The 19,594-nt window shown below is 38.1% G+C and overlaps 1 protein-coding gene across 1 annotated transcript; it reads left to right on the plus strand.

Annotated features, from left to right (window-relative positions):
* The first annotated feature begins 15,753 nt into the window (after positions 1–15,753).
* On the plus strand, positions 15,754–19,244 carry LOC109244447 (heat shock factor protein HSF8-like). Its single transcript, XM_019411545.1, has 2 exons — positions 15,754–16,278; positions 17,531–19,244. The coding sequence occupies exons 1-2, from the start codon at positions 16,015–16,017 to the stop codon at positions 18,809–18,811; spliced, it is 1,545 nt and encodes a 514-aa protein (XP_019267090.1). The 5' UTR covers positions 15,754–16,014; the 3' UTR covers positions 18,812–19,244.
* The last annotated feature ends 350 nt before the right edge of the window (positions 19,245–19,594 follow it).

Genomic DNA, 19,594 nt, shown 5'->3' on the forward strand with positions numbered 1-19,594 from the left:
GGCTGGGGTCCCGCGGGCCCCGGGTGGATTCCGGGTGGCTAACGGATCGAATTCGGAGTTTGAAGAAGGGCTGGAGCTGCTGCTTCTGGTATTTCCGTTTCTGCGGATTTGGGACCGCAGAAGCGACCCCGCAGAAGCGAGGAAGAAGCCGCAGAGCGGTTGGATGTGAAGCAGACCAGGACCGCAGAAGCGGCCCTAGATCCGCAAAAGCGGAGCCGCAGAAGCGGTGGGCCGTCCGCAGAAGCGAAAATTGGGCTGGAGCCCAGTGTCCGCAGAAGCGTCTTTTTGTCCGCAAAAGCGGGACCGCGGAAGCGGAAATATTTCCGCAGAAGCGAAAATAGCTGGGGCGGAATGGTTGTTTAAAATCGGGGTTGAGTTCATTTCTCTCATATTTTTCATGGCTTGGGCGATTTTTGGGGAGCTTCAAGAGAGGGATTTTCGTCAGCAACGTCAAGGTAATATATCTCCATCCATTTTAAGTTAAATACATCAATTATGTAAGGATTTGAGCATGAAATTGGTTGAAATTTGGGGGTTTTGGTAGAAAAGACCTAGAATTATATTCCTGGAATTTAACCACGATTTTGAGTATGGAATTTAGTGAAAATTATATATATGAGTTCCTAAGGTCATGGGTAATCTTTATCTTCGAAAAATTTTGGATTCCGGGCACGTGGGCCCGAGGGCGTTTTGGGCAACTTTTCGATCGGAGTTAGGAATTGCTATAAATTAGATTGTAATGATTAATTGGGCATATATTAATGGATTTGCATGACCGTTGGCTAGTTTTGGAGCGTGGTGCATCAACTAGAGTCTTCGGAAGGGCGTGGAATGCCGGTTATGGATCTTCGAAGCGAGGTGAGTCTCCTTTCTAATCTTGTAAGAGGGAATTGTCCCCATAGGTGAAATAATTGATTATGTGCTCCTAATTGCGGGGTCTACGTACGCACGAGGTGACGAGAGTCCGTGCGTAGCTACTATTATGCTATTGTCCGGGTAGTCTAGGACCCAAAAGCATGCTATACTTTGAATATTTGTAATCTTATGGATAGTTGAATCGCTTAAACCACATCAAAATAGTAAATGAATTTCTAACAAGATCTAAACCTCATTTTCGTAAATTGTTGAAAGAGAATTAGCTTTTCTTTGAATAATTGTCTCATGTTGGCTTCTTGATTGAATGTCTCTACGTGTTTATTTTGGAACGGGCCGAACGCCTCGGCAGATTAAATAGATGCATCTATAGGCGCGTCGTCGACCCTCGGCAAGTGCACAGTTTAATTCTGTTGGATCGGGCCGTCGCCTCGGCATTATATGCGCATGCTTGTATTGCTGCCTTGAACTTGATTAAGTTATTATTGCCTCTTCATGGCTTGAAAACATTTGGATAATTACGAAAAGGAATTTTGGAAATTGCCTATAAAAGAATTAATTGTTTACTTGTTTCCTTCTATTGGATTAAAAATCATGTTTATAGAAATCCGCGATTTAATGTTTTATTGATATCACATTATTGGACCCTTAGTATGTGTCGAAGTCGACCATCTCGTCTCTACTTCTTCGAGATTAGGCGGGATACTCATTGAGTACACGTGGTTTACATACTCATACTACACTTCTGTACATTTTTGTTGCACGGGTATATTTATCTCTAGCAGCCCACTGGGCATGGAAGCACGGATAATTCGGGGACTAGGTGAGTTGCATTGTTCGAGGCGGCCCGCAGCTAGTAAAGTCCCTTCCAGCAAATTGTATTTTCTTTCTGTCCACTGTATTCCGGACGGGTGTTGTATTGTATTTTATTTCCTTATCAGTAGATGCTCATGCACTTGTGACACTGGGTTCTGGGATGGTTTTTTAAATATTTTTGTATTGATTGCTAGTATTTAATTTGAATTGAAGCAGTTATCTTTTTACTTATGAAATTTGAAGGAAAATCTTGGTTTTCAAAATTGTTAAAATTGGAGTTTAATTAAGTATTTGGTTGGCTTGCCTGACAGCGGTGTCCGGCGCCATCACGTCCCTTTATGGATTTTGGGTCGTGACAGCCACGTGTCCTGGCATAATAAGTATGGACTGCGCACGAGTCGCGTCAGTCGTAGAGATTGAGCTTTGTTGAAACTCTTTATTACAAAGAAAGGAATCTCTGCAAAATTGACTCCTACCATGGAAAGAAGACTGCTATTTATGGAGCATTCGCCATTGAATCGGCCGACAAGTAGGGGGACTGACTGTATGGGTAAAAATTATCCTCTCCACGTGGTGTGGCCGAAAATTCCCACGTGTAAGACTCAGAGATCGAGCAATTGGATCCGCTGCCAAGTCCGGAGAGTGCCGAGGTTAAGGGTCAAATACTCGAAAGGTGGACGAATGAATTCGAAGACCCAGCCAACCTTATACACAGATTATGTATATCAATGTTACGCGAAAAAGGAAGCGACTATCGAGGATCTCACTCCCCATTACCTAATCCTCTGACATGTTGGCTTGAAACTCAGAATGGAAGTTCACTTCTTATCGCTATAAAAACCGCCCCCAACACTCCAAAGAAGGATCACCGAAAATACAATGAAAACCCCTCTCTGAAATTATCTTGTGCTAGCCTTTTCCTGACTAAGCTTTGTAATCAGTTATACTCTCGATCGAAGATCGCTGGGGATTGGAAATAAAGAAACGAAAAGAATTTCTGACTTGCTTGCTCGCTTGATCACTGGAATCGAAGCCAATACAAGGATGGGAGGGCAAACGGAATACAATAGAGAACAAAAGCGGGGGATGCCCTTTAATTAAGCAAAGAACACACCGAAGCTAGACAGATTGGGAAAGCCCCTTTATTATTCGCCATCTACACCAGAATAAATAGAGTTTTCCGAAAAAACCTGCTAGTGAAGAATTTTCGCCATCGCATTATTCTTTTTAATCTATTTCATTATTTCTTTGTTTGTCTTTATTCATTATTTGCAGCTATTTCGAATCGATCAAATTGCTAGTGGTCCTTGAAAAATACAAATTTAATTGTTTAATCTCAAAGCCTATTTTTGGGTCAAACAAGTACAAAAATGCATTTTTTTCTTTCGTTCTTCGTTAATCTAAAACTAGACTAGAAATTGCCAAATTTTCACCCTAACAGAGTCTTTAGTCTATCTTCTTTTAATTCTATTAGGACCTGTTTCGAAAACAACTTTATAATTTGATTTTGGTGTAATTGGGTAAAATTACACAGTTTTGACATGATTGTGACCAAGCAATTACTTGGTCAGCACGTAACTAGGTGTAATTGAGGGGGTGTAGGGGCTGAAAACTGCTGGTAGTTATATGGTGTAATTACAAGGTTATTTTATGAATCTCTTTTCTTTTCTTTTTAACTTACTTTTTATTTCTGTTCTTTTTAATTTATTTTTTATTTTAAAATTTTAAATTATTGTTTAAATATTATTATATTTACATTATTTATCTTTTATTTCCTTATTTCTCATTTTTCAATTTTTACTTCACGTGTTTCTACATAATTTATCATATTTTTTTCTTACTTAATTATTTTTTTATTTTTTATTACACCTGGATATGTTATTATTTTAATTCTTTTAAAATTATATCTCGTAATCTTAGAAAGAATAAGTCATCCACAAACTTGACTTATAATGAGTGTTGTCGTTAAAGTTGAACTTTATTTTTGGATGAGGTTATGTGCAAACTTAATTATGTTAAAATTACATATTCCTGTTTAATATTTAAATAATATTCTCATTTTTCAACCTTTATTTTTTGTGATTCCATGTAGTTACTCATATTTTTTATTTTTTTAATTTTCTTATTTGGCATAATTGTGCTATAATTCTAGTTTTGAAACACAACTTCTAATATTAGAAACAATGAGTTATTAATAAACTTGGCATATAATGAGTGATGTCATTAAAGTAGAATCTCATTGTTGAATGAGGTTATAAATTTATGTTTTCTTTTTCTTTTGAATTATATTTACTTCAATTATGTTGGAACTTATTTTATGTTATGTTGTAATTTTAATAAAAGTATTATGTTAAATTTTTTTGGATTATGAATTGTTGTTGTAATTTCGGTTCTATTTTATTTGCTTTAGTAGTATGACTTATTAATTCAGATTGCATGCCATTCATTTTTCGATTAGAATTGATAGATTATATTTTCGTAAAATATTTGAGTAATGTTATGGCATTATATTTGTAACTATTAATATTTTTATTAAGCATGTAATTGATGATTTTCTTACAGATATGTACTTTTAGTTTTTACAATTAATCAAAGTAAAATATTGCTAATTTGAATTTGTGGTGTAAAATGAGGCACATATATTTTGTGTGGTTTTAAATCAATGCATAAAGTTAAATTATTTTTAAATAAGGAACGAGGTCATTCTTTTTGGCACGGACTAAAAAGAAAATAGGTTCACATAAATTGAAATGGAAGGAGTATATGATTTGTAATTAATATATTTTCAAGAAGCAATATGTATCTTAAATGAAAATTTTAATATTATTTATAAAGGTACATATTTGTTAAATCATAACTTTTAATTTTTGATAATTAATTTATATTTAAAATTTAATCTAGATGTATAATTACACTTGTGTAGCCAAACAGTACACTTGTATTTACTTTAAAGCAAACAAACAGGTTATCGTAATTACTAATTATAATATTATATAGTTATTAGAGTGTGTAATTACTATTCTAGTACAACAACAACAATAATAAACCCAGTAATTTCCTACAAATGGGGTCTAGGGAGGATAAGATGTAATTACTACTTTAGTAATTACGTTTCTAATTAACAGGTTGCTTTCTAAACATACCCTTGAGAACCAAATAATTGCGAGTATTTGCACATGCGCCTGCAGTCTGCCACACATGAGAGGGAAATAGGATTTGCACAGAAGAGACAAAGAAAAGAAGAAAAAATAGATAGAGAGAAAAGAGCGCTGATAAAGACACTTTTTGCCGAATGAGAGGCATATAAGAAAGAGTCCGGAACTAAAATGTGGTTCTTTTGGACTCAAAGAACAAAAATATGTGGAAAAAAACTTAGTGACCAAAATATATGTAGCGTTTTTTTGAAAGACGCTATACTTTAACGGTCGTTTGGCCAGTTAAGTATAACGTCTTTTTAAAAGACGCTTTATATATAGCGTTCTTTACTAAAACGCTATACATATTAAGCGGGCCTACAAATATTTCTTCTGTGCTTAACTGACATAACAATAATTCAACTAGGTATAGCGTTTTAAGCTAAGACGCTATACCTCAAATAATTGAACCCCCGGACTGGTTTTTGCCTTATTTAAAGAGGTGAAGGATTTTGTAAAAATTCATTCATAAATATTTTCAAGTCTTTTGAAATTTTTATTAAGTTGTGTTGCATTTTGTCATAATGTCTGAAGAGTGAAGAAGTAGGGTTTCATTATATTGGGGGGGGGGGGGGGTGAGGTTGTGGTGGCGAATAAGTGAGTAAGCTATAGTTTATCTCCACGGTCTCATGTTAAGTTGCCACTTACAATGGAGTACGATAAATTGGTATCGTTGATATGTAAAAAAATGAGTGTGAGCAAACGTTCGGTGAATCTTAAAATAATCGGAAGATATCCGTATTCAGTGACTCTGCAAGGGGTTTCTTGTTATGCTGAGTTTAACATCAAAGACGATGAAACTATGAGAGATTTTTTGGGGACTCCGGATGAATACCGAGAATTTATTGTGATAAAACTGTTGAAAATGTACGTCAAGCCTGAAGACGTTCACAATAATGAGGTTGCGCAAAGTAGGGAAATCCCTCAATCATCGGGTGGTTACTTTGGAGCAGTTTTAGCCGAACAGGTTCCGGCTGAAAGAGTTTGGCCGGATCTAAACTTATCTCCACGAGAGAATGAGGAGCGAGGAAATAATTTCTCCCCTAGTATACATAATCCACAAGGCGAGTGGTAAACTTCAATTTTCCTTTGTGTTACGATGTATATTTTTGTGTATTGTATTTGTGTTAACACTCATATATTCCACCTGGGGTACCGACCAGATATGAATTTTACAAGTTATGAACCAACGGCCAATTGGAATATGCCTACTTTTGGTGTGTTGGATCATGGTGGTCCATCCGGGAGTCGGCATCAACAAGATAATGTGCATCATAGGATATCAACACATTATGATTTGTAAGTGAATATATATTGTTTGGAATTTTAGTAACTCATTATTTCTTTGGTTGTGCAGTGAAAATGAGCAACTTGATAGTCATGTCCTCAATCAGTTGCCCGAAGACAATGTATTTACTCGGGATCTGGACGATATGCAGAGTTAGAAAGAGAATAGTGATTATGACAACAATGCCGATGAGTCTGGAGATGACACACCCTTCCCTGACGAAGGTGATGATGAGGAGGAATAGAATGTCGAACTTGATTTGACGAGGGAGCATGCTCCACCTCCCATTAGACCAAGAGTGTACGAGTCCCACATGTCGTTTCATTCAAGGCATATTCCCTACCATGATCATTTGCCAAGTATGCCGGATGTGGATACCCTCACAAGGGATATTGATGAAATTTGAACAGCAATGTGGGATGAATCTAGACCAACGGTGCTGTCAAAGGGCATGCTTTTTCCTGATAAGGCGCGCCTAATCAGGGCGGTGAAAATGTACAGCATAAAAGAGTGCCGTGAGATGACGGTATGGGAGTCATCTCCGGATGTATACAAGGTTATTTGTCGTAGATGGTTTACGGGTTGTAATTGGATGCTGCATGCGACAAAGAAGAAAACAAATATGTGGAAAGTGGGTAAATACATTGGCACCCACAATTGTGAAATGGACACATTCAGTGGCAATCACTTCAACTTGGATATTGACTTGATTTCTTTTGTCTTGATTCCACACATTGAAGCATTCATAAGGTACAAGATCAAAGAGTGTATTACATCCATCCACCAGGAATATGGGTGTACCATTACCAAAAAAAAAGACATATCATGGGCGCAAACGTGCGTTTGAAATTGTTTATGGTGACTAGGATAAGTCATTTGCATCTCTACCTAGGTACATGGCCGCATTGCAACACTTTAACCCTGACACTGTTGTTGAATGGAAGCTTGAGCGGAGTGCGGGAATACCAGAATATATATATTCAGATACGTGTTCTGGGCATTTAAACCAGCAATTGATGGTTTTGTGCATTGCTGGCCGGTAATATCCATAGATGGTACTCATGTCTATGGAAGTATGATATTAAACTGTTGATCACCGTTGCAGTAGATGCTAATGGAAAAATATTTCTCCTACCTTTTGCCATTTGTGCCAATGAAAGCCAAGAGACGTGGATGTTATTTTGAACCATTTGAAGGCAAGTTCTAGACTAAGATGCAAAACATGGAATATATGTAAGAAATCCTCACCCCACATGGCACAAGTATCAATCAAGATGGATCAATTCTACTCTAAGACAGACAGGGTCATAGCGAACAATAAAATAAGAATAAGCTATATACAGAGTCACAATCCTAATCTTAGGTGTCAGAAAGTTTGCAATTTTATTCATTACTCAAGCACTCAGAGGAAAGTACTACTCAAGCTCAGGCCTAAATATGCTAGTATCAAATAAGTCACAAAGCTATTTCTTCTCCATCTTTTTCTACTCCAACAATAAAGAAAAAAAATAATCTAATCCTAAAAATAAAAATTAAAAATTAAAAATTACCCGGTTCAAGTTACATCCTATGGAAAAGAACCGATGCAAAAAGAAAAACCAAGGGGGATTATTATCTAACTAAAACTAACTAAAAAAAATTATTGGACCTTAATCCCTCAACAAAGCTGTCCACAATATCCATCGTCGGGAAAAGTCCCAATTTTCTGACTTTTTTTCTCTTTTTTCATTTTTTTTTATTTTTTATTTTTAACAAAAACTACTACACTAAGAACGAGTACTACAACTAAGCTAAGATAGCACAGAAAATTACCCAGACAATCTCCTCACCCCACACTTAAAATGTGCAATGTCCTCAATGCACACTGAAAATAACAAGAAGGTAAAAGAGACTCCCTGGTAGGCCAATGGCCGAAGAATTAGCAGCTCACGGGATACTCAGACTTCTCCCAGGTATGATCCCTTGTGCGGGTACCTCACACTTAGTTTCAACCACCTGCTTGCTTTTGCACATGCCTATTGGCTTTGACTCTATGCTCGTAGTCCTACAAAATACAAAAATAATACTACAAAAAAAAATAAACACAATAAAATAAATAAAATAAACAAAAGAAAAAAAAAAGAGGAAAAAAATAGAATTGGGTTGCCTCCCAACAAGCGCTTGATTTAACGTCGCGGCACGACGCCATCACTTTCACCACTTTTCCTTCCACTTTGAGGATATGAATTGCGCCCCCAATTTTGCATCAATTTTTCTGTCACGTTCATGAGGCGGTGGTGTAAAAATAAAGGAACCAAGCAATAGATATCGCATCTTGCACTTCTTGGCCCTTAAGTGAGGAATGTCGTTTTGTTTTCTTGGTGTGGCAAATTTCAGAACATAAACACTTTGTTCCTCATCTATTGACTCCTCCATATGCTCGAATGGATCAATTTCCATGTCACCAACCAAACACAATGTTGAAAAGTGTTTAGAATGAGGTCCAATACGCTCCAACTCCAAAATTGCATTATCTTTGACATCCTCAATTTTGCACTCTTCGTCAACCTTGGCATCATTAATAATATTTTGGTCTAAAAATTGGTATTGTCGTTTTAGCTCCTCAATTTGGTCTAGAAGATCTTGTTCAACTTCACACAACGTATCACTAAACTGTTGGGCGTTATATGCATCAACCTTTGCACTCATATCTGCATCCAAGTTCCGCGCAGCCAAGCTAAACCTGTCAATTTCTTGTGCAAGATCAACTCTCTCCTTAGACCAATCATTTAACAACGTTGTTAGCAAACAACGCCGTTGCGCATATTCTCTTAATCGATAATGTTCATCACAATACCAACCCTTACTTCCATATTCAAATTCAGACTTCCAAGATGTCAGGTCATGACAAGCCCAAAAATACGGGCCATAAAAATCTTCCGTCAACCATGCGTCTTCATCAATAACCTTATCTCTGTATGCTTCATCCCCAGATGTCATGCTGAGAGAACTAGAAACACACTAAGAGAAAAATTAATCAAATAGTTATAAATTTAAAAATATTTACAAAGAAAAAAAAATAAAACTTGTAAAGATAATAGTAAAAATATAATTTAGTAGAATAATTAATTTCTAAGTCCCCGGCAACGGCGCCAAAAACTTGTTGCTCCCAAATACACACGCAAGTATACGTGGTCGACAAGTAATATAGGATTGTAAGTTCAGATATCATACCCACAGGGACTTGTGATTAACTATCAACCAAATTAAACCAAACAATTAATCTATTCAAGTGAATTCCAAAGTATGAATATTTAACTAAAGATAATCTAGAGTAGTAAAATAAGAAACAAAGGAAACAAATTGGCGAACTTAGACACGAATTCAATGGGAGAGAATATTCTAGAGCTATGGGTTAGCTAACAATCCCGTTGAGTTTTCTACCTAAATTGTCTAATTAATTTATCTAGTTTATTGATTGACGGGGTTAATATTGCTCGTAGCCTTCTCCCGAAGTACAACTCGTCTATTCAAGCTAACCTAACGCCTATATTCCTATGGAATTATAATTAACAAGAACGCATTTATAATTCCCGTATAATAACCAAGCAAGGCGATTAGGTATATTCCTATCCTAACCGCAAATCCGCTCCCCCCCCTCCCGCCCCCCCTCCCCCCCCCCCCCCCCGAGTTAAGACCTTGATCTACTCAATCTTATATGCAATCTAGAATTCCCTCTCCCGAGTTCAATCCTAAATTCGTAGATAGTATTCAATTGGTGATCAAGCAATCAAATAATTAAGCGCAAGATTGAATAAATAAACCAATATGATAAAATAATAAGAACAATTTAAGCTTCAAACTACAACGTTCATGTAGCACCCAAAACTCTAGAACTAATAAACTATGAAATTAAAGGAAGAGAAGAGAAGAAAAACTAGTTAGAAGCCTCCTCCAAGCGTGGTGTGTGTTCCTCCACGTGAAACTCCCTTCAAAGTATGTTAGCTCTCCTTCAAAATATGTTAGATCTCCTCCAAATTAGGTTTAGGACCCCTTTTATACGAGTTAAAACCGTGTAGGGCCGAAAATAACCTTGTCCCGGACAACGTTGGATAAAATTCCGTCTCCAGCGTCCAGGCCAGCACCAAGCGCTGGTCCTGGCGCTAAAGGCAGAATGTTCTTACGTTCCAATTCCTTCCTTCACTTCAATTCACTTCTTTGTATTTGTTGTTTATTTAGTATGTAATCACGAGGATAATGATGATGTCCTCCTTTTTTGTCTCATCTCTTTTTTTCCTTTTTTTTTCTTTCATATTTTATTTAATTTGCTCCAAATCTCTTCATCTTCACACCGCTTTATTCCTATACAGTTAATATATAATATTAAGCACAAAACAATATAACTAATACTGACGATTAAAAGTACTAGAACATGAGGTAACAATGAAAAAATATATGCGTTTTTGGCCGAACATCATGTACCGTAAAGAATCATTAGCACGTGAAGCATAGCATGGTTACATACCACGTTACGTGTATTTTCTTGTCGACCTGATAAAGCTGCCGTACTGAAAAAGTTGTCTTCTGCAAAAGTTGTATTGTACCGTAAAGAATCGTTAGCACGCAAAGCATAGCGCGGTTACATACCATGTTATGTGTTTTTTTCTTGCCTATAAATGATTAGCGCATGTTAGTTATTTTCTACGCTTAACCAAAATAAATAGCAAAACATTCCATAATTTTTTATTTTTCTTGCATTAACAAATGTCTGAACGCAATGACGCACCAAGGTGCTATTATGGCAAACGTGCGATTATGAAGGCATGTTGGTCCGATGGTCATGTTGGGCGCAGACACTGGATGTGTCTATACAGGTTTGGAGGCAATGACAGAAATCATTGTATGTTTGAGGAATGGTATGATGAACCCATTAACTAGGAATACTACAAATCAATTTTGCAGTATGTTTGGAATATGAACGTTGAATACCAACGCCAGACCTCTGAAATGCAACAACAAATTGCGGCACTACAGGAGAAACTAAAAGAGGCGAAAGAAGAAAAAAATAAAATGGAAGAGAAATTTAAGTGGTTGGAGCAGAGAATAATGGGCAGTAGTGACTAAACAAACACATGTGTATGTTGAGTGTTGTATTTTATCTTTATGTTATCTGTGTCATGTATTTTCATAAGTTGTATCGAATTTAAATTATGTTAAGTTGATATGTTTGTTTTGCCTAGTTTTACTATTAAAATAACAATGACATATTGAAATAAAAACATAATGCACATATAATGCTAAACCATAGATAAAGTTGCTATTATTTGCTGATTGTCATATATACATAAAATCAAAAAAAATCAATGTGTCCCACAGCCTTTATGCTTTAAAGCAGCCGCTGGCCTCAGGCGCATCCCATCCCGGTCGGCAACACTATCAGGATCATCCTCACCACGACGCCTCTTTATCGGAGGATGAGCTGTAGCATGATCGTCAGTAAGGCTGACAAGCTCGGTACAAGGGGTCGTCGGTACAACGGTAACCTACAGAAGAATGACATATTTTAGTATATGAAATATATAATAGAAATGTAGGGGTTGACTGCATAAAAATAATTAAAATGTCTTCTCATGGTCACAGCGGGCTCCTGAATATACTCATCCGTCTCAGGCATGTGAGTGTCGCACCTAGTGGCCTCCGTGACGGGCGAGGATGATGGCTTCAAAAAAAATATGTGTTAGATATTTATGACTAATCAATGAGATAAACACAAAAATTAAGTAATAGTAATACAAATTAACTAAATCCTGTGGAAGATCCTCAGCGTCCCTTGATGGTGAGCCATAACTAAGTCAACGCCCACTATCCACATCTCTTACCGGATGCGCATCAGCAACCGACGATGCCTCTGGAGGGTCAGCAAACAACGCATCCCGGTCATGTGAGGTAAAGGTCGTGCCCGCAACCGACAATGGAGCTGACGGGGTCACCTGTGAATTCCCTAGAATAAGCCCCAGGCTAAATGACGAGATATCACTAGGATCAGGGTGCTCACCCGGCTAATCAACTCCAACATCCTCAACAGGTGCCTCAACGCCCCCTTGTTGGGGACCACCTCCTAGCCGACCCCCACGACCTCGTGGGACACCCCTACCTCCTGGCACACACCTGCCTCGTGGCACACCCCTGCCACGTCGACCCAGGCTGCACTGGTGGCCCACGATGGTAATGTTCTGGCGCCATATAATCAGCCTTGCTTCCTAAGCGCTCATCATCCTGGGCTCGCTACAATGTTTGGGCAGCCAAATCTGTAACTTGTCGGCCATAGTCGTGCAAAGCAGCCACTCCCTCACCGATATGCTACTGCATCTGCAGTCCCAACTGGTGGAACTTATGTAGTCCAATTACCTGCACGATATGTAAAGTATTAATTGCGAAACGGTAATGTTAAGCGCCTTATGTCCCGACGTATGGAACGAACCGACCTCCAGCGCGATGAATGGGATTTCCTACGATAAGTTGGGTAATGCTGCGGTACTAGCCGATATACTCATACACACCAGCCATAAGCTCGGGTGGAGGGGGTGGCGGAATCAGGTCACGACGCTGGTCCCAAGTTTCGATCTGCGCCTCTAGCCATGCCTCATATGCCTGGTCAACCCTCAAACGATCATCCCGCTGGTAATGTGTCCTAACCCAAGCGGGCGGTGGAGGTACAAGTTATGGTCGACCAAACTGGCAAAGAACTAGCTCGGTGGCATAATGCTCGACAATATCAAGACACATCAACGGGATGGAAGAGCTCCAGACAAGTCGCCCGATCGAGCAATAATCGGGCAAACCAGCTATTAGCTCGTCATTGTATGGCCTCCAAATGAACTATTACGTAAAAATAGGAACCGTGAGTATATAAAACACATATAAATCCACGCCAAGTAAACTTAAGTATAGAATTACCTGCGCGTCGTCCAGCAAATCCAACAAATCTCTGCAATAGGGAAGATTATGTCGAGCCTCGTACTCGCGTTCGTATCCCCGCCTATCAACCCACCTCCTAGCCAAAGGGAGAAATGGTGAGGTGGTGCATCCTGAGCTATGGGTGGTAGAGGTGGCTGAAACTGCAGGAACCGCTCCCAGGCCCAAACGTAATGTACAATTTGGACGTAAAATTTAAGGTATATTTTTATGATATATGTTATAATGAAGAGAGTATTTGATTATGTTTTCACTTGCAGCGCGACATAAATCCTGCAACATCTCATTGGGTGCCCATGCATGCCCGGCACTTCTGCCGGTACAAGTAACCAAGAACAACAGCAACCTGGCTGTACTGATATAAATCATCTAGCCGCTCAAGATGATGAAGAAATCCCAAGCTTACTAGGTTTCCTGAAGTGCTGGGAACAATACGCCTCCAAACATAAGCAACAGCAACGACCTCGTGTACCGGTTAATATGAAGCTCCGGTGTATCATGAGTAATGTCATCAAGCATGGCCTCCAAATGCAGTCGATGCAAGACGACTAGCCCCAACCAATACATCCTCATCCTCTGGCCAGAAATCGGTGAGCCGCTGCAACATGTCCAGGTACTGAGCTCCCGTATAATCTCTCATGGCTTGCGGCAAAGCAATAGGAAGTCCATCAACCGGCAGCCCATACAGAACCTCCACATCCTGCAGCGTGATAGTGCTCGCCAATGGGCGAATGGAATGTGTGCGTCTCTGGTCGCCACCGCTCTATCAAAGCTGTGATCAATGACCAATCCAGCTGCAGCCGGCCGATCTCAATGATCCTATAAAACCTGTATCCTCCAGGCGTCTGACTATACGAGGATGGAGCTGGCGATCCTTAAGAAAGTCCCACTTATCATCTATTCTCCTAGAACGTAAAGTCTGGGCCAGTAACTTCCCCTCCCATATGTAGGAGGACCTATGCTCGGCCTGTAGTTGTAGTAGCTCTAGGGAGGCAGGTCCCGGATGCAAAGGAACCTCCATGAAGACTACTGTAAATTGAACAAAATTAATTACATTATTTTTCTTTTCCACTGCTTAAATATATTGCAATACCTTGAAATATTAAATTTTATTCGATATTTTTACTATATTGTTTATTAGATTGATACATTTTCAATATTATAATTTTATATTTTATATGTTACTTTAATATGTTAGTTTTATTATTTTATATGTTTGTTAGTTATTCACCTATTTTTTACTATACATGATTTAATTATTAAATATTTATATTTTTGTTCCGGATACAATATTTGAGCCCCAGTAGCACCAATGTATCCTGAATTCTTATGTTCATGATGAGAAATTTTTTCGATTTTTCGCTCAACAGGTCTGTTATTTTATATGTTAGTTTATTATTGCATATCTTAGTTTTATTATTTAATATGTAGTTTTATTATTTAACATGTTATTTATTATTTTATATGTTTGTTTTTGTTTCTTACTGACTTATTTTTACTATACTAAAATTAAATAATTAATTTTCATAACTATACAAGATTTAATTATTAAATATTTACATTTTAGTTCCGGACACAATATTTGAGGCCGAGTAGCACCAATGTATCCTGAATTCTTATGTTCTTACGTTTGTTGACTATATTTGGAGATAGTTTGTGTTTGAACTATCAGTTTTTTGACGTATTTTTGGGAATAAGAGATACTTATATGATTCATTTCTATAACTAAAAGGATATTACGCTAAAGGACACTACGTTTTACTACGCTAAAAGGTCACTACATTACAAATACGAGCAGTACATTAGGCCACAAGATACCACTACAGGGAATGAAAGTAACAATTTATCTGGTTTACTAGTCTTTTAGCAAATAAATAATCTAAACCGGATAAAAATAATAAATCAATTTAATCACAAAACAATGACCAAATTACATATACCACAGTAAAAAGTAACTAATTAACACTTTTTTAACAAATAATAATAATTTTTCTATTTTAGGAATTTTTTTAGCACACTAATACTATAATCCGGACAAAAAATAACAAATTAGTTAAATCGCAAAACAATCACAAAGTAACATAGAGCACATAAAAATAATTAATATGCATTTTCTATACAAGTTTTAACAAAAACTAAGTCGAAATACCTCGATTTAAGGTTTTTAGAAAGTCGAAGATTTTGTGATTTGGAGCCGAAACAAGCAATAATATCCGAGATAATGCCTTAACTAGCACGTGGGACCGAGAATCTTTGCTTTTTGTGGGACAGGTGGGCTCCACTCAACCTTTTTGGGTTTAAAAATGGGCGGGGGGAGGGGAGGTCGATTTCTGTTCTGTTTTGGGGAAGATGAAGACGGGTCTTTATTATATGTATAGCGTCTTTTGTAAAGACGCTATGTATATAATGTCTTAACCAAAGACGCTATATTTTTCCGCTTAAATTAATTCAAATATAGCGTCTTTTAAAAAGATATATACTTAACTGGCCAAACCGTCGTTAAAATATAGCGTTTTTTAAAAAAATACTATATATATATATATATATTTTGATCACTAAATTTTTCTTTCACATATTTATGTTCTTTGACTCCAAAAAAAATAGCATTTTGGTTTCGGACTCTGTAACAAATTGGCCAACAAGTCATTTCACTGTCTTCACCCTTGCAAATTCAACGTATTTCTTTCCCTTTTCCGTCCATTATTATAATCGCCGCTGTACAAACTACTTTCTCTCTCTACTTCATATACACACATCTTTCTCTCTCTACCTCTCTAAGTTAGGTTTTTTTTTTTTAAGAAAATAAAAATCCTTTCTATCCCCTAAAACCCTATACGTTCATATATGATTAGTGTTGTGTTCAGCAATTGAAAACTTTCTCTATTAGCCATGGGGTCCACTTCTGGGGACGCCGGAGGCGGTGGTTATCCGGCACAGGCACCGGCTCCGATGCCAAGCGCAAATGCTCCGCCGCCTTTTCTGGTGAAGACTTACGATATGGTAGATGACCCGAGTACTGACAAGATTGTTTCGTGGGGTCCCACCAACAATAGCTTTGTTGTTTGGGATCCCCCTGAGTTCGCCAAGGACTTACTGCCAAAGTATTTCAAGCACAATAACTTCTCCAGCTTCGTTCGTCAGTTAAATACTTATGTATGCATTTTTATTTTTATTTTTTTGATTGATTTGTTTTCACTTAACCTTGTGCTCTTTGTGAAAATAGAGTTGTTCTTGGTTGTGCTTTTGTTGATTGGAAACGGAAAGCATTATGCTGTCAATCTTGTGATTGGTAAAGTTGGTGATAGAAATTATTAACTATGTATTCAAATTTAAGTAGAAAGAAGATTCTTATGCAGAACCAATTGATTGATAGATTGGTATGATATTTTTGGATTCGTTTTGTCCTGATTAGTTTGGGTGTCATTGCAATCACAACTGTTTCATCTAGAAGTGAGTGAAAGATTTCAGTGTCTTAATCCCTTCTTCCATCATCTCTAGTAATGACACTGCTGTCAATGTATACAACCGTATGGAGGCAGTATAGAATTTTGATAGGAGAAGAAGCAATTCAACATGCTAAGGGTCCAAATTCATGTTCTAGTGATGTGGACAGAGAATGCGGACATATTGTCGACATGACATACACAATGGCCTCTGTACATGTGGCGTGTTAAGTTACGCTCCAGTTAGTGATAGGGACAGAGATGCCAAATGTGGGTGCGTGCACCAGGGAACAGTGTGCTCTGTGGATCACTATGTTAGTCCTTTCGAGATGAAACTCCTAGTATGTCAGTTTACCGATTTGGTGATGAGACTGAAACAAATTTTGAGACTATGAATGAACTGCTTCTTAAACTTGCCACAAAAGATTGCATGACTAGCATTGACCTAGATTCAGATGTTATCCTCCAGCGCTGATAGTTAAAAAGAGATGAGCAGAGAGAAAACTACTTGTTTTGATAATTGAAACTCAATACAATGTGGCTCCTTATATAGGAGTTATTATCCTATTCTCATAAGTAAGAGCCTGATAAGTGCGGCAATGAAGTGGGTGTTCTTTCCTAATGCATCCTAAGATTGTATTACTCCTAAGCGCCATCTCATCATGCTTGCTTGTTCTTTGAGGCTAAAGAACTTTTCCTGTGCCATTTGCCACCTAAAATTTAATTAAGAGATAAGTATTGAGTTTGAATGGAGCTCTAATTTTTTGTAGATTTTCTTCGATTTTGTAAAGTAAATTTTAGCTAGTCATATTGATCACCAAAGGAGCCGCTTGTGAAGTATCTTTCTTTCTTTTCCTACTTGAATAATTACCATTTATTAGAATAATATAACTTAATACTCTACCTGCATAGGAAACCTCTAGCATGTCCTCTATAATATTTATTTCTTTTGCAACAAACAGGGTTTTAGAAAGGTTGAACCAGACCGTTGGGAATTTGCTAATGAGGGATTCTTAAGAGGTCAGAAGCATCTGCTTAGAAATATTAGTAGGCGCAAGCCTGCTCACGGACACACTCAGCAGCAGCTGCATGGTCAAAGTGCGTCGGTTGGGGCTTGTGTTGAGGTTGGAAAGTTTGGACTTGAGGAAGAGGTTGAGAGGCTGAAAAGGGACAAGAATGTGCTTATGCAAGAGTTGGTTAAGCTGAGACAACAGCAGCAGACTACCGATAATCAGATGCAAACAATGGTGCAGAGCCTTCAGGTTATGGAGCAGCGGCAGCAACAGATGATGTCATTCCTGGCAAAAGTTGTTAACAGCCCTGGATTCTTGGCACAGTTTGTACAGCAGCAAAATGATAGCAATAGGCGCGCAATGGAAGGCAACAAGAAACGCAGGATTAAACAAGATTTTCCTTCAGATGATCTTTCTGTTAGCCCTGCTGATGGGCAGATTGTGAAGTACCAGCCTGTAATGAATGAGGCGGCAAAAGCAATTCTCAGGCAGATAATGCAACAAGATTCTTCCCCAAGGTTAGATAACTTAAGAAACAGTCCTGAAAGTGTACTCATTTGTGATGGTTCACCCCAATCCAATGCATTAGACAGTGGAAGTTCCAACCGAGTTTCAGGAGTCACTCTTCAGGAAGTTCCACCCACTTCTGCCCAGCCATTTGCAAGTGCAACTTCAGCTGTTGCTGGTCAAAGTTCATCGGCTTCCACATCTGAGATCCAGTCATCTCCTCTCTGTAAATCTTTTGAAATTGCCGACATTCAGTTTTCAGATATGCGTTCCCTGGTTGGAGGGAACGACTTACCTCCTGTTTCACTGTCTCCATCAGATATGACTATGCCTGAGCTCTCACAGATACAAGAAATTGTACCTGTAAACAATATGGATACTGATGGATCAGAGATGGAGAATGGTTCTTTCGTAGATCCCACATTGGATGGAAATGGAAACTTGCCATTGGGAATTGATACTTTTTCTCCCGATCCTCAAAACGAGTGGCGGAGTACCTTGATGGACGATATAGGAGAGCTTCCTAATTTGGGTGATCCCTTCTGGGAAAAGCTTCTTCAAAGCCCACTCCCTACCGAGACAGAGGAGATGGACTCGGTTGAAATAGAAGATATTAAGACTACTGAAACTGAGCCGCTAAAAAATGGATGGGACAAAGCTCAGCACATGGAACATCTCACTGAACAAATGGAGCTACTAACATCAAACAGTAAAAAGGTATGATAAAAGGTCACCAAAGAAAATGTACATGAGGTAATCTAGAAATCTCATCTCTGTTATGGATCATGGGCAGCTTCCCATAAGATATTAGCTCTAATACCTGCTTTCACCTTTGCTCCTGGATTTCTTTGCATATATAGAAACGTGTTTAGCTCCGTTGTTCATCTGGATTAGTCTTATGTGGTTCACCTCAGATTTTTTGTTTCTTCCTTACATAAAGCAGAATGGACCTACCATAGTAATTTTTTTATGAAGGTTCCCTTTTTCCCTTTTTCCCTTTTTAGTTTTTCACTGTATAAGTCTCTGGTCATACAAGTTTGTAGAAATTACAGGCCTCTTAATGCTGCTAACCGGCCAATGCCCTTTTAACCTTCTATGTACTAGTCTGTTAGCAACATCTTTGATTGCAAGATTGTTGGCTTTGAAGAGAACTTAATTTATTGGTTGTGCTTCGTGGCAAATTATGTGCCTCTGTGTTTAGGTAGTAATTTGCCTCCGTGAGTTGATTACCTGAGAAGTTAGATTCTAAGTCTTCACAATAACTTAGGAATCTTTCTTGGCGGGCAGTTGGAAAAGTTGTGCAATCCTGGGAGAAAAAACTGATCCTGCCTGTACCAAGTCAATGCAAGATTGTAACCTGTAGCTTGCTGGGGCTTTCGCTATAGTTGGTTACAACTGTATTAAACATCAAATGCATGTGTTAATAAGAGAAAGCACTTGGTTTTGGGTTTCTGTGATGGTCTTGTGTGTTCGGCTAGACAGAGATTTTCCAAAAACTATTTTCTG

The sequence above is a fragment of the Nicotiana attenuata genome, unplaced genomic scaffold (assembly GCF_001879085.1).
Source record: "Nicotiana attenuata strain UT unplaced genomic scaffold, NIATTr2, whole genome shotgun sequence".
NCBI classification, from domain to species: Eukaryota; Viridiplantae; Streptophyta; class Magnoliopsida; order Solanales; family Solanaceae; genus Nicotiana; species Nicotiana attenuata.